At 38.1% G+C, this 13,099-nt stretch overlaps 1 protein-coding gene and 1 long non-coding RNA gene across 5 annotated transcripts in view; one reads left to right on the top strand and one right to left on the bottom strand.

The window, feature by feature from the left end:
- Positions 1-13,099, top strand: part of LOC149750219 (uncharacterized) — a 67,252-nt gene that overhangs the window by 22,676 nt on the left and 31,477 nt on the right. For 3 of the 4 annotated variants that reach the window (XR_016392124.1, XR_016392126.1, XR_016392127.1), the window contains one exon: positions 131-12,060. This is a non-coding gene — a long non-coding RNA (uncharacterized LOC149750219). The remainder of the gene's footprint in view (positions 1-130; positions 12,061-13,099) is intronic. The other variant, XR_016392125.1, reaches the window with a different exon arrangement.
- Positions 1,832-13,099, bottom strand: part of BUB1B (BUB1 mitotic checkpoint serine/threonine kinase B) — a 57,858-nt gene continuing 46,590 nt past the window's right edge. Inside the window, exons 17-23 of the mRNA XM_022587499.2 lie at positions 12,664-12,804; positions 12,207-12,307; positions 9,785-9,934; positions 8,018-8,160; positions 4,943-5,114; positions 3,817-3,923; positions 1,832-2,385 (exon numbers count right to left, since the gene is read on the bottom strand). Coding sequence (XP_022443207.1) covers positions 2,154-2,385; positions 3,817-3,923; positions 4,943-5,114; positions 8,018-8,160; positions 9,785-9,934; positions 12,207-12,307; positions 12,664-12,804 — 1,046 coding nt within the window. The 3' untranslated portion in view covers positions 1,832-2,153. The remainder of the gene's footprint in view (positions 2,386-3,816; positions 3,924-4,942; positions 5,115-8,017; positions 8,161-9,784; positions 9,935-12,206; positions 12,308-12,663; positions 12,805-13,099) is intronic.

Raw genomic sequence — 13,099 nt, forward strand, 5'->3', positions numbered from 1 at the left:
TAGCCTGAACACGAGTCATTTCAAAGTGCTTTGTGCTAACCCTCTGAAAGGCTTTCTTATCTACCTTGAGATAATAGCCCAACTAACCAGTCTAAAGTCCTAATGCTAAAGGAAATCTTTTTATTTCCAGATTCAGGTTTGGCATCAGTTAGAGCACTCTGACTTGGGTGGAAGGTTTCTTGTACAGCTGCCACAGAGGGATGAAGGTTCTAACAGTGGTAGAAGATTAGTGGATGTACACTTTGTGAATGGTGAGGCACTATATATTCCATGGTCTCTTTTCAAACAAAAGTGAAGATCCTGTCTTTTCAGCTATGTTCTTTTTCTCAGGTCTATCGTTAAGCTATTTCTGCCTTAGTGAGACAAGAAATAAGAACCATTTGAAGCTTCAGCCAACAAATAGAGGCTTCCGCTTCCTTCTCCCAAGACAAACAACATAAAATATAAGGAAAACGGAAATGTGCCCACTTTGTGGTTTTATGCTCAGGCAAAGAGAAAACAAAGACATCATAGGTCCTAACTGGTCAGGTATTATTTTCTCCCCTCTACGAAGAAAGGTCAGGATTAGAGGGGATGGGGAAAGGAGGAAGAGGTAGCAAAACAGTTGCAAGTTCTCTAATAAATTAGCTTCCTCAGATTTTCCTCCCTCTCCTCAGAGTGGACTTTCAGAATCAAAGCTTTATCCATAAAGCACTGGTTTGTCAGTCTTGCTGTCAAGGTTGCTGAAAAATTCACTAGATGGTAGCTAAGCCTATGTTGAGAAAGAATCTAAATTTACCATCCAGCCTCAAATGACTTTATGTGTCAAAGAGGTAGATTGAGAAATGAGGAGAGCAGAGCAGAGGGGTAGATGGGTTCTATTACATAAAAGATACAGATATATAATTTCATATCCTTAGTTGTACAAGAAGCAAACATGAAAATGTTTGAAAAATCATATTTTGGTTAAGAGCAAAAAATTTCTAAGTTGATTATCCTTCAGAGCCAAGTCATGTTTCAGTGCTTCAACTATATCTGCTTAAATATTTTTAGCTGAGATATACTTAGAATCTTCTGCTTTCCAGCAATCTTAGAGCAGTAACAGTGACAACTAGAGTGAAAAAAAAAAAAATCAGGCACCAGCATAGAGGCACATTTGATAATTTTGATATTTAGATATGAAATAGTTAATTTTCATTGCCCTTTTCTACCAATTTCCTTCCCTATACCCAAGACCTGGTGTAATTCATGCTTCTGTTTAGCAGTCTAATACTTCATTTAGACCTATTCTCTCCCAAATGATTCCATGCTTCAAAGTCTCTTTTTATTCTAAAATTCTGCCTCTTCAAATCTTCCAAACAACAAAATCTCCTTCTATTCCTTCATTAACCATGCCCCCACCAAGTCATTTTGCATGTAACAGAATGGTAATTATTCCATTTCTGAAAGGTTGCTAAAGCCCATTCAAAACCTTTTCTTTTCTAACTCGCATAGCCCTAATCAAGAGACCGAGCAGCAGCAGCACTGCTAGATTATATAAGTAGACCAAGGGGTTTGGTGGATAAAAAATGAAAACATTAAAATATAATAAAAACAAACAATTTTGCCCCTTGAAATTTAAGAAAATTTGGCCTTGTGTAAACCATTTTATCTGCTTTTCAATCTAGACCATTTAGTGGAAGGTCAGGAACACCTAAAGGAATGGTTGGCTATTCTGTCTCGTGACAATCCTATCATAACAGTTCTAAGTCTAGAATATATACATTTCCATGGTAAAGTAGCGCCTGTCTGCAAAATCAGGCCATTTATTACCTTAGTTAGCAAAAAGTAGATGAGATGTTAGAAGCACAAATTTAACAAATACTATTTTATTATTTACAAAATACATAGTGATCATAAGGGCACAGGTCACAAATTACAAATGGGAAAAGCACAGGGAAAAGTTGAGACAAATGCATTAAATGACAACAAGGTACCCATTAATATGGAATCCATTTAGAATAAAACAGTTCTTTGTTAAAGTTAGACAAGGCCAAGAGGCGGTACCTTGTTGAGTAGAAAATGCCAGTTACCTAGAAATAAACTTCTACCAAAAAGCAGAAAAGTGTTAGTAGTGTACCTAAATTAAATCATAGCATATACAGGTCCAGTGTTCCACAGTAACACCATTGGTTTTAGGCAGGAATCTGCGAGAGACTTGGCTGCCTATCTTGCTGGAAGAGGAAAGCCCCAGGACTGATTAACTTCCCTACCTTCCATAAAGCTTTGTTCAGGTGACTTTGGAATGTGGCGTCAAACACCCCATTCATTTCTGCTGCAAGTTCCCTCAGAACAGGCACTGTGGACTCATCACTGGCATTCAGAATCCGCACAAAGAATTGATTCCACAGTTCACCACCTTTTAGCCTAAAAATATATAAAACCATTTTCATCAAGATTAGGCATATAGGAGTTAGAATTCTTTCTGTGTTTAACTCAGTGGTACATTTATACACCAACATGATTTAAGGTAATACCTAACTCTAGGGTTAGAGATCATTCAAGTAGTGTCCTTTGAAAACCCAAGGTCAAACTACAAAAAAAAAAAAAGAAAAAAAGAAAAAAGAAAAAAGACTACCATAGTGGGAAAAGCCATAATATAATGCACATAAAGGGAAAGAAAATCTTTCATCCGAATCTATAAATTTCCTCCATGTACTAAGATGCAGCATTTCTCTTCTACAAATAGAAGAAAGACGAATTTTGTCTCCTCTCTTCTAACTTTTCTAAAGTCTAGGTCATTAGAAAGACTACAGCTTCCTCTCTTCCCCCGCCCAGGGGTTTATTATCTTCACAACCTTCTCAGAATCCTAAGCTCAAGTGAAGTAACTACTGCTTAAGTCTATGATGTTTGCGCCTTTTTTTTTTAAAGATCAGAGAAGCTTCTATTATTGTAAAAGGCAAGGCTGTTAGGAAACCCCACCTGACCCCACTTGCTTCTGTTTGTGTAAGACCCACCTAGGACCATAACCAACTGGAGATAACCTGAATCTATCCTATATGCCTTACATTATATTTCAAACCTATTTTGAAAGTACATGTTAGAGACAAATAAGACTGGCCAAATTCTGAATTAAATAAAGAAAAAAAATACAATTCAATTGTTGGCAGGGGAAAATGGAGGTGAAGGGGTGTTAAATTTTCAACACTGATTTTTCTTTTCTTTAAGTGATAGATTGGTAAGCTTATTCTGCGAAGTTAATAGCTATGATAAGGTAAGGGAGAACATGGGATATTTAATAAGTATTATGAGCAGGCCTGAGGGAATACTAAGGTTCTGAGACCAAGCAGCTGTTATTAAGAGAGCATTTACTTCCTCACCAAGGAGATTCAGTTCTCTGCTTTGGTTTCACCCATTCATTAAATAAATAATAGCCTAAAATTAGTATGTAATTTAGAAATTTAGCTTTCTTCAAGAGATGCTTATTAACTTTTGACAAAAGCTATTAAAAAGGGCCATAAGACTAACACCAATTGATTAGAAAATTATTCTCATAAAATGTTTCTATTAAGCCTTCTAAATTGAGAGGCTTCCATACTCTAGTCACGGTTTATATGTCTATGATACATCTAGGTCCAGAATGATGTCCTGAAGTCCGAATAGCTTGATTCCCATTTTTAATGAACAATTCCTTTGTCCTGCACAAGGTGCTCCACTGATACTCTAATGAAAACTGGTTAAAATTAATGAAATCATGGCATTTGGACTAAGAAACCAAGGCTGTCAAAGCAGAGAGCACCCAAGATAAAGAGAACATTATTTGGACAGGCAAAGACCCTGAAACCACCAATACTTACTCAGAAATATTTTGGCTAAGTCTCCAGAGGGACCCATCCCAGAAGACCTGCAGGTGTTCCTTGAACAATAGTAAATGTGCTAAATCTGCTATACCAAACAGATCTACCTGAAATCACAAAAAGCACCATCAGCTAAAATCATTCTCTGCTACTGTCACGGCAATTTATTTATGTAGGAAGTTGACAGGTATCATAGTGCTTAGCTAAGTTTATTTTATGACATACATTTTAGTAGACTGTTCCTTATCCTTACAGTAAAGAGAGAAACTCCCCAAAGAAGTGATCAGTAGAGCCAACTCTAGGAATTATCCTAGAACAAAAGATGACAAATAGGGCTTCCCTGGTGGCACAGTGGTTGAGAGTCTGCCTGCTGATGCAGGGGACGCGGGTTCGTGCCCCGGTCTGGGAAGATCCCACATGCCGCGGAGCGGCTAGGCCCGTGAGCCATGGCCGCTGAGCCTGCACGTCCAGAGCCTGTGCTCCGCAACGGGAGAGGCCATAACAGTGAGAGGCCCACGTACCGCAAAAAAAAAAAAAAAAAAAAAAAAAAAAGAAGACAAATATATCTGGACTGCCAAATTCAAATTTGTACACCTACTAAATTTGCATGGACTCTAGCTGTGATCTAAATGTGTTCTACATGACTAGTTCAGGGCTATGCTACATATTCAATCAGCAAAATGCCATATATCCAGAGCTGAGTCAGAAGGGATTTCTGCATATAATGCCACCATATAAAACACTTTATATTTCTCCTAATGTCTTTTTATATACATTATTGCATTTAATCCTCACAAGAATTCTGATGTAAACAGAGCTGATTATTATCTTTATTTTACAGAGAAGATCACAGAAAATGATTTACAAAAGACAACACAGCTAAGTGGTAGAAATGGCCCTGACACTTAGGTTACTGAGTTAGTCATGTGTCTGCACGTGTATGTGTAAATTCTTCAGTATTGTGACAGAAAAATGGTACATTTTGCTTGACTTGGTGATATTTGAAAACTAGGTCATCTGTTCCAGGAGAGACAATATCAGTAAACACTAGCTTTCATGGCTTATCTAGGTAAGAAGGAGATTAAGAAACCCTCTCCCTATTTGCTCAAGCTTGTTTTACACTTACCTGGTAGGGAGAAGAACAGTTAGCCAGGATCTTTTGTCCTTCCAGGATCTGTACAGTCCGAAAGCCGCTGAGGTTAAAAACATCTAGCTGTGCCCTAAGGTCAACACTGTAGGAAAAGTCCACTATCTTCAAAGCTTGATCGTTCTTATTACAATCATAGGGATCGTGGATTCTAAGCCCAGATGTAAGAGAAGGAGATAATAAAAATAGGCCATGAAAGAAGCTGCATAGCTGGTCTTTAAAAAAAAAGAAAGAAAGAAAAAAAAGGAGGTACTGCAGGTGTGCCTTAGCTATGCCAATAGCTCCCTCCAGTGGTTAGTTATGAAAATGCACCTGTAAGAGCAGTGGCAGTGTCCACCCAACTGGGGAACGTTAACATGAGTTCAGTGACCCAAGCTATATCTAAGCCATTGTGTATGGCCACCACAGAACATTTATCAAGTTTCCATATTATATAAACTAAATACTGAAACTAGACTGCAGGCCTCTGTCTTGCACTGAACATATTGACATATATAACAGCAATGATTTGTACACTGACAAGAATTATAATGGAGGAAATTAAGCTTTGATAGATGTCACAGTCTTTCTTGTTTACTATTAGATTAGGCTTTCCGAGTGTCATTCAGATCCCTCCTTCCCAGAGTTTAACTGAAAACAACATCAGGCTGTTTTTTGGTAAAGTGATACCTTTACAAAATACTGTAAACCATCCTGTTTATATTAAATTAATACCATACTGTCTTCCTCTTATATGTAATTCCAATCCTGTTTCCTTACAAAAAAAAAAGAGAAAAGAACTTTATAGCACTAATTCACTATTGATTTTCCTCAGGCTTATCTATTCCATGTAATAAAGCTATTCTCCAAAGAGATATAGGAACTATTTATGTGAGGAAAAAATGGATTATTTTTGTGTTCCTTCTGTTTCTCTGCTTTCTCAGTTGGTGTTTTCAAATCCCTGATGGATGTCAGTGGCAGGTCTTATATTCCTAAATATAGGCTTTGATTAATCCTATCACATATACCTCCACAGCACAGAATGATCTATTTTACTTTAAAATTTATGATTCCTTACTACAACTTGTTTTTGGCCATCATAAAACTATAATTCCCAAATATTTTCAAAACTTGGGAGAGGTAGGAAAAATGTTTCTGAGAATAATAAAAAGAAGCAGGAAGGTCTCCTAGCTCTCTAATCATCCATTCACTGTTACCCTGGGCAAGACATTCCACTTTTTTGGATCTCATTTTACACACACACACACACACACACACACACAATGTAGAAACTGCATTAAATGATTTCAAAAGGCTCTTTCACACAGACATAGAGAATAGACTTGAGGCTATGGGGAGGGGGAAGGGTAAGCTGGGATGAAGTGAGAGAGTAACATTGACATATATACACTACCAAATGTAAAATAGACAGCTACTGGGAAGCAGCCGCATAGCACAGGGAGATCAGCTCACAGCTTTGTGACCACCTAGAGGAGTGGGATAAGGAGGGTGGGAGGGAGATGCAAGAGGGAGGGGATATGGGGATATATGTATACATGTAGCTGATTCACTTTGTTATACAGCAGAAACTAACACAACATTGTAAAGCAATTATACTCCAATAGAGATGTTTAAAAAAAAAGGCTCTTTCAATTCCTTGTGCATCTATATGAAATTTCCTATCAAATTTGAAAAGTTGTGACAAAGTAAAAGGCAATGTCCCTTCAACACTATGTGGTTTCCTGGAGTCCTCTAGTGACTGAGAGAAGGATATTTGAATACACAGCATACAAATGCCTAATCCCAAAAAGGCTTAGAAAATCTCTTTGCTTACAATTTCCATGAAAAGTCCTGAGAACTCTAGCACTATCCTTTGAAATTTCAGTGCTGTGAAATAGAATGAAAATAAAAACTATACCAGGGGTTCTCACATTTGGAAACATATGGGGAGATATTTGGTGATCACAATGGCTGGGGGATTGTAACTTGTGTTTGGGTGAGAGGTAGTTAAGGGGAAATAGATATAAAACATCCTGACATGCTTGGACCAGACCTGCACAAAGAATTATCTCATCCAAAGTACCTATGGTGCCCTGGATGAGAAATGCTGCTGTATTATGCCTGGGGAAGCCTTTAGGGCTCTGCCATCTCAGGAAAGAAGGTAGGATGCTCTAGTTTTTTTGGTTATAATTGCAGAAATACATTGAAGGTTATTTTAATTTCCATGCCAACTATGATTTAGAGTCTAATTCAGTTTCTTCTTGCAGAATAAGTAGTCAGGAGAAATGTAAAGAATGATTCCAGCTTTTAGTGTACACGAATGACCTCAGAGAGAAAGTTAACTGCTTACCCAAGTCACAGGCTTGGGGCAGACAAAGCATCTTTAAACCAGACTGCTTCACTCAAATACCATGAGATCAATGCCCATTATTAGAGGGGTGTGTTGGTCCTCTAGTCCTTTCCATAAAACAAAAATTGTTGAGCATCTTTGCCTTGTTTATGCCTCGATGTTGTCTGTATTTTCTCAGTTCTTAGTATTTGGGCTTCATTTCTTATTTCCTGCTCTGTGCTCACCCCTTGAACCTGACGGCTAAACTGGATTTAATTTGAACACTAAGCCCCTTTTCTTGGCATGGTTTTTGCATTTGCACTCTGGTTTTACCTACTTCTCTTGGCAATTACCTCAATTTGGTGTGACTTAAGCTCTGGTCTTTGAAACTGAGCAGTGCCTCAGTTTTGCTAGCATCCTTGCTAGCTCCGCACTGGTCCCACACAAAGAAAGACTAGACAATCTACTTCACATTTCCCCAAATATTCACATTTTACATCTCTTCTTGACAGGAATCATCACGATGGAGTTGTTAATTCTTTTTTTCTGGATTTTTTCCTCAACGTGTTCTTTTTGGTTGAATTCTTTTAAACTATTCCCAGTGACTATTGACTTTTAGGTAGCAAATATTCTCTTAACGTACTGTGTTCATTAATATGGCATTTATCAAAAGGCAAAAGAGAATGGCAACTATCCATGTTTTATGACAAAGCTGACAGAATTATAAGAGAATGAAAAGGACCAACCTGTTTCTAAGAATCAGACTCCTTGGACTCAAGTCACCATGGACTATTTCTGCTTTGTGTAGTTTCTCCATCATTGTCAAGAGGTTACAAACAATCAACACTATCATTTCATGGGTAATAAGTTCACTGTATTGAAGAAGATCCTGGAAATAGAAGGACAGAAAACTATTTCTTAATTTGGGGTGACTTACACTCAATACCTTGCTTACCACTGCCCTGTACTCTTCCTTGTTGTTCTCTATTAGAATGTCGGCTCCTTTGTAGGTTGGGTTTTTGTCCCATTTTTAATAATGCTGCTTTCCAATTAGATTGTTTATAAGGATTTAATGAAATAATGGATGAAGAGCATCAAGGATGAGCCTGGCCCATAATAGGTGTTCTATAAATGGTAGTTTTAAAATACCATCATTCCAACCATTTTGGAGAATTTGTATTACCATCAAAATTGTAGCAAAACCATCACTATGTTGTACACCTGAAACTAATATAACATTGTCTATCAACTATACTTCAATTTAAAAAGAGATGAGAAATAAAAACCTCGGAAACACTAAACTAAAAAAAGGCAGTAAAACTTTCTTAAGAACATCCCAAAGAATAAAATGATATATTGTGGGGAGTTCCCTGGTGGCCTAGTGGTTAGGATTCTGGCCTTTCACTGCCAAGGGCCTGGGTTCAGTCCCTGGTTGCGGTACTGAGATCCCGCAAGCCGTGTGGTGTGGCCAAAAAAGATATATTGTGTTTGGGTTCCAAAAATGATCCAGGGGGAAAGTATACATAGAACAAGAGTGGCAAAAATAGACCTCTGGTTTCCATTCCTCACATAAGGAGCTTGGAAGTTACCACTGTCCTAACATGTAAAAAGCTGAGCCAACTGAAAAATCAACAACTTCTTTAGGATCTGTATGCATAGGGGGGCCCCACATTTTTGTGAACTTTACCTCTAGGAGCCAGACGAGGTTCTCACAGTAAATATCACAGAAAAATTCCCCTAGTGCTTCCAGCAGCGGGAGGGGAAAAAAGAACCATTTGAAATAGGCCACAGCACTCTGTTCTTTTTAACAAGGCCTGCCTTCAGGGGAAACTAGTTAACCAGAGCCTAACCTGCTGGGGCATTTTCAGAGCCTACCTGACCTGGGGAAGGGAAATACACAATTCCAGCCCACTCCAGCCATCCTGTCCTACCTAAGCCGGGTGGTGGGGGGTATGGGGGTAGGAAACTGAGAAACTTGTGAAGTTCACAGTCCAAAGGCATAGGCTCGCTGCAAAAGACGATGAATCATAGCACTGTACAACACCTTCCCTCCCCTCACACCTTATCATCATATTACTAAAGGCCTATTTACAGTAGTTCCTTTTACCCAGTACATCATGCCTGGCTATCAAGAAAAAATTACAAGGCATACCAAAAAGCAAAAAACTCAATTTGAACAAGCATCAAAACCAGACATGGCAGGGATGTTGGAATTACCAGACCAGGAATTTAAAACAAAAGTGGACATGAACTGGTGATGGTCACAGTTAGATGACCAGGTCATTACACAATTCTGTCTACTTTTATATGTTTGAAAATTGACATAATAAAAAGTTAAAGGAGGTTCTTGGTCAAAATAACTTGGAAAAAGAAAACAATGCTTTTAACTCATAATTTAATTGGTCTATTTCTAGAAGATTAACAGGAATTCTGTACTAAATTCCTTTGCTAAATGGAGCACAAATCTCTCTACTTGAGGACTTTAAATGATATGTTTTCGTATTATTGCAAACCTGAAGGGTGAAGCAGTTTATATATTGGTGCCAAACAATACAGCCATCTTGGTATTGATAACAGATACACAAATTATCACACTCCTCATTTAAACGTTCCTTTAACTTGAAGTTGATATAAAAGTCCCATGGGACAGGTTGAGAAGATACCTGTAAGAAAATATATTTTAAAAATAAGAGTCATTAGAATCTATGGTTATAGTTGGCAGAATGAAAACATTCCCTCCAGCCCTTCCTATATCCCAACAGAAATAATAGTAACGGGATATTTTAAAAGGTAGAAATCTATAATAAAGGACGGAGCAGCAGGAAATTCTGAAAGCTGGAAAGAGAATAATAAGAGGTAACAATCCACTTAACAGATCCAAGAAAGCTGATTCTAGCAGTGGAGAAAGCCGAAAGCAACCATATTTATACTACAAGACCATCTCCCTATAATATAAAACTGGTGGTACTAATTACCTATAGAAGTAAGGGTGAAGGTGGAGCTAAAACAGGGGTGGTTGAACTCCGTAAAGAGAACATCAGTCCCCAGACTCCCCTCCTGCTCCTGTAGCCCAGCCTAGCCCTGCCTCTCTCTCATTCTTGAAGACCAGAAGTTTATTCCTAGAGAATATAAAACAGAAGGGCTCTGGACTAGAGGACACCGTGCATTGTTGAGGGTGGGAATACCATATGGAGAAGAGGAAGAAGTTTATCATATGTCAAATGTTAAGATGCATCTTCCTGCCCCTCTACTCTGCAGACTAACTTCCCCATGCAGCTTTCAGGAGGCTAGCAGCCAGGATTACATGCTCTAGGCAGGAAACCAGAAGTTTTCTCTGAGGAATCTGATAAACTCAAAAGACCCAAAGATTGAGGATTTTCCAACAAAATGGCCAAGTGAGATCACTGTACAGTGAAGCCTACAGCTGTCAAGGTCCCACCATATAACAGAGCTTTCAACTGGCTTTCAACTTAAATATGAAGAGACAGCCAAAGACTTGAAGAAAGCCTCTAATATGAAAGACAGAGATCAAAACAGACAAAAGGAAACAGATGATGCAGGGAGAAAAAAAAAATTAAAGTATCATTAATATACTCAGAGAGATAAGGAATATTTCATCTTTGAAATGAAGAACAGAATGCTACAAAGAAAGAACATGATAAAAGAAATGAAAAACCCAGTAAAAAGACTGAAAATAAAGTTGACAAAACATTCAGAAAGTAAAGCAAAAAGACAAAGAGAAAATAGGAGAAAAAAGATAAGGTTTTTAAAGAATCTGTCCAGGAGACCCCAAATCCTAATAAAAGGAATTCTAGAATAAGTGAACAGAAAAGACTCGGGGGAAGAAATAATTTTTTCTTTGAAGATAATTCCTCAGAACTGAAGGAGTCTCCAGATTGAAATGGCCATCAAGTGCCTAGCATATGGGTGAAAATACACTTTTACCAAAGCATGTAATTGTGAAATTTCAGAATGCTGGGGACAAACATAAGATCCTACAAGGATCCAGAGAGAGGGGGAAAAAAAAAATCACACAGAGAATGGCAAAAGATTTTAAAAGCAAGGTTAGAAGCCAAAAGCTAATGGAGCTTATCTTCAAAATTCTAAAGAAAAAAAGTTTTGAACCTAGAATTCTAATATCCAGCCAACCTACCAATCAAATAAAGATGTGGAATAAGAAATATTTTGACATGCAAGGTTTCAAAAAATTTACATCCTATGCATCCTTTCTCAGGAAGCTACTAAAATATGAGGACTTAAACCAAGAAAGGAAAAGAAAACGGGATCCAACGTAACTAGGCATTCAATATAAAAAAGAGGTCATGTGAATCCCTGGGATGATGGTGAATGGAAATTTCAAGGTAATATAGTGTGTGTGTGTGTGTGTGTGTGTGTGTGTGTGTGTGTGTACACGTGTCAAGCCTAGAATGTAACTTGTCCAGATTGGAGCGAGCCAGAAAATTTCAGATGTCCTCAAAAAGATAAAATTGATGTAACACCTGACATGTTTGGACACATTGAGAGATTTACACAATACCCTCTCATTTTTTTTTTTTTTTTTTGCGGTACGCGGGCCTCTCACTGCTGTGGCCTCTCCTGTTGCCGGAGCACAGGCTCTGGACGCGCAGGCCCAGCGGCCATGGCTCACGGGCCCAGCTGCTCCGCGGCATGTGGGATCCTCCCGGACCGGGGCACGAATCCGCGTTCATCGGCAGGCGGACTCTCAACCAATGCGCCACCAGGGAAGCCACACCCTCTCATTTTTGATATCTCATCTTGGCATATAATGGTGAGTGATTTCTTTATGCATCACTGACTTTCCTATAAGGAAGCTTATAGACTATGAAAAGGATCTTATGGTACCATGGGGTCACAGTTACTGCTTCAACCAACATTATTTACAAAGAAATTGAAATGACAGAGAATCAGTCCCACCTTTATTATGGTTAACTCTGCAGAGTTTCTTGGCGTCACCCAGAATAATTTGTAGTCTTCACATATCAGGTATTGTTGTTTAATGCAATAATCCTCATTATCTGTTGAGAAGGTTTGATTCCATTTCAAAATCACTGTGAATATGTATAGCCCCCTAGCTTTTACTTCCTGGCTTAAGGGCTAAAGGCACTCACTTTATATTTGCCAGTTAGTAGCATCTAGAATACTTTTCAAAATCATTTGTTAAAAACTGAAAGAGGGGATAAAAAAATTGAAAGAGGGGAAGACAGAATTCCTATTGTTACTGGGACATGAACTTATCAATGTGTCAACTCCTATAATGTTGTTTCTTACATTCTAGAAATATTGATTGTACTTAAGCATCAAATTCAAGTACAAATAATCACTTATTTGTATATTGTCATACACAAAAGGACATGCATTCAACGATACTTACCTAATTCAATTTCCTTCTCTATTTCCAAATTAGGCATTGGTTTATCTTCTACAAAAAACTCTGTAGAGGTACTCAGCTCCGGTAGGGATTTTAGTAGTTGTCTGCGATACTGTGAACACCAGGGTGACTGAGTAGGGCTGTCTGCGGGAAAAAAAATGTTGAAAAAAATTATCCCCAAACTTAAAATGGGTATTATAACAGAGGAGGGGGAAAAAAAACCATGATCGCATGATCAATACTGCTAACCTAACAAGACTCATCTATCTCAGGTCTTTATAATACCGAATTCAGTTAGTACTCACTTATTCTAGAGATTTCACAATTTATGGCAACTTTTCTAGAGAAGAAATACTTATACCTCAGTTTGCTCTGATAAATAAGTGTTCACTGGACATGGATATAGATATTTGTTTACAAATGGTATATATGAACCTAC

Source organism: Delphinapterus leucas, chromosome 2 (genome assembly GCF_059928025.1).
Source record: "Delphinapterus leucas isolate spDelLeu-1000000601 "Yukka" chromosome 2, BTC_Dleu_Yukka2, whole genome shotgun sequence".
Classification (NCBI taxonomy): domain Eukaryota; kingdom Metazoa; phylum Chordata; class Mammalia; order Artiodactyla; family Monodontidae; genus Delphinapterus; species Delphinapterus leucas.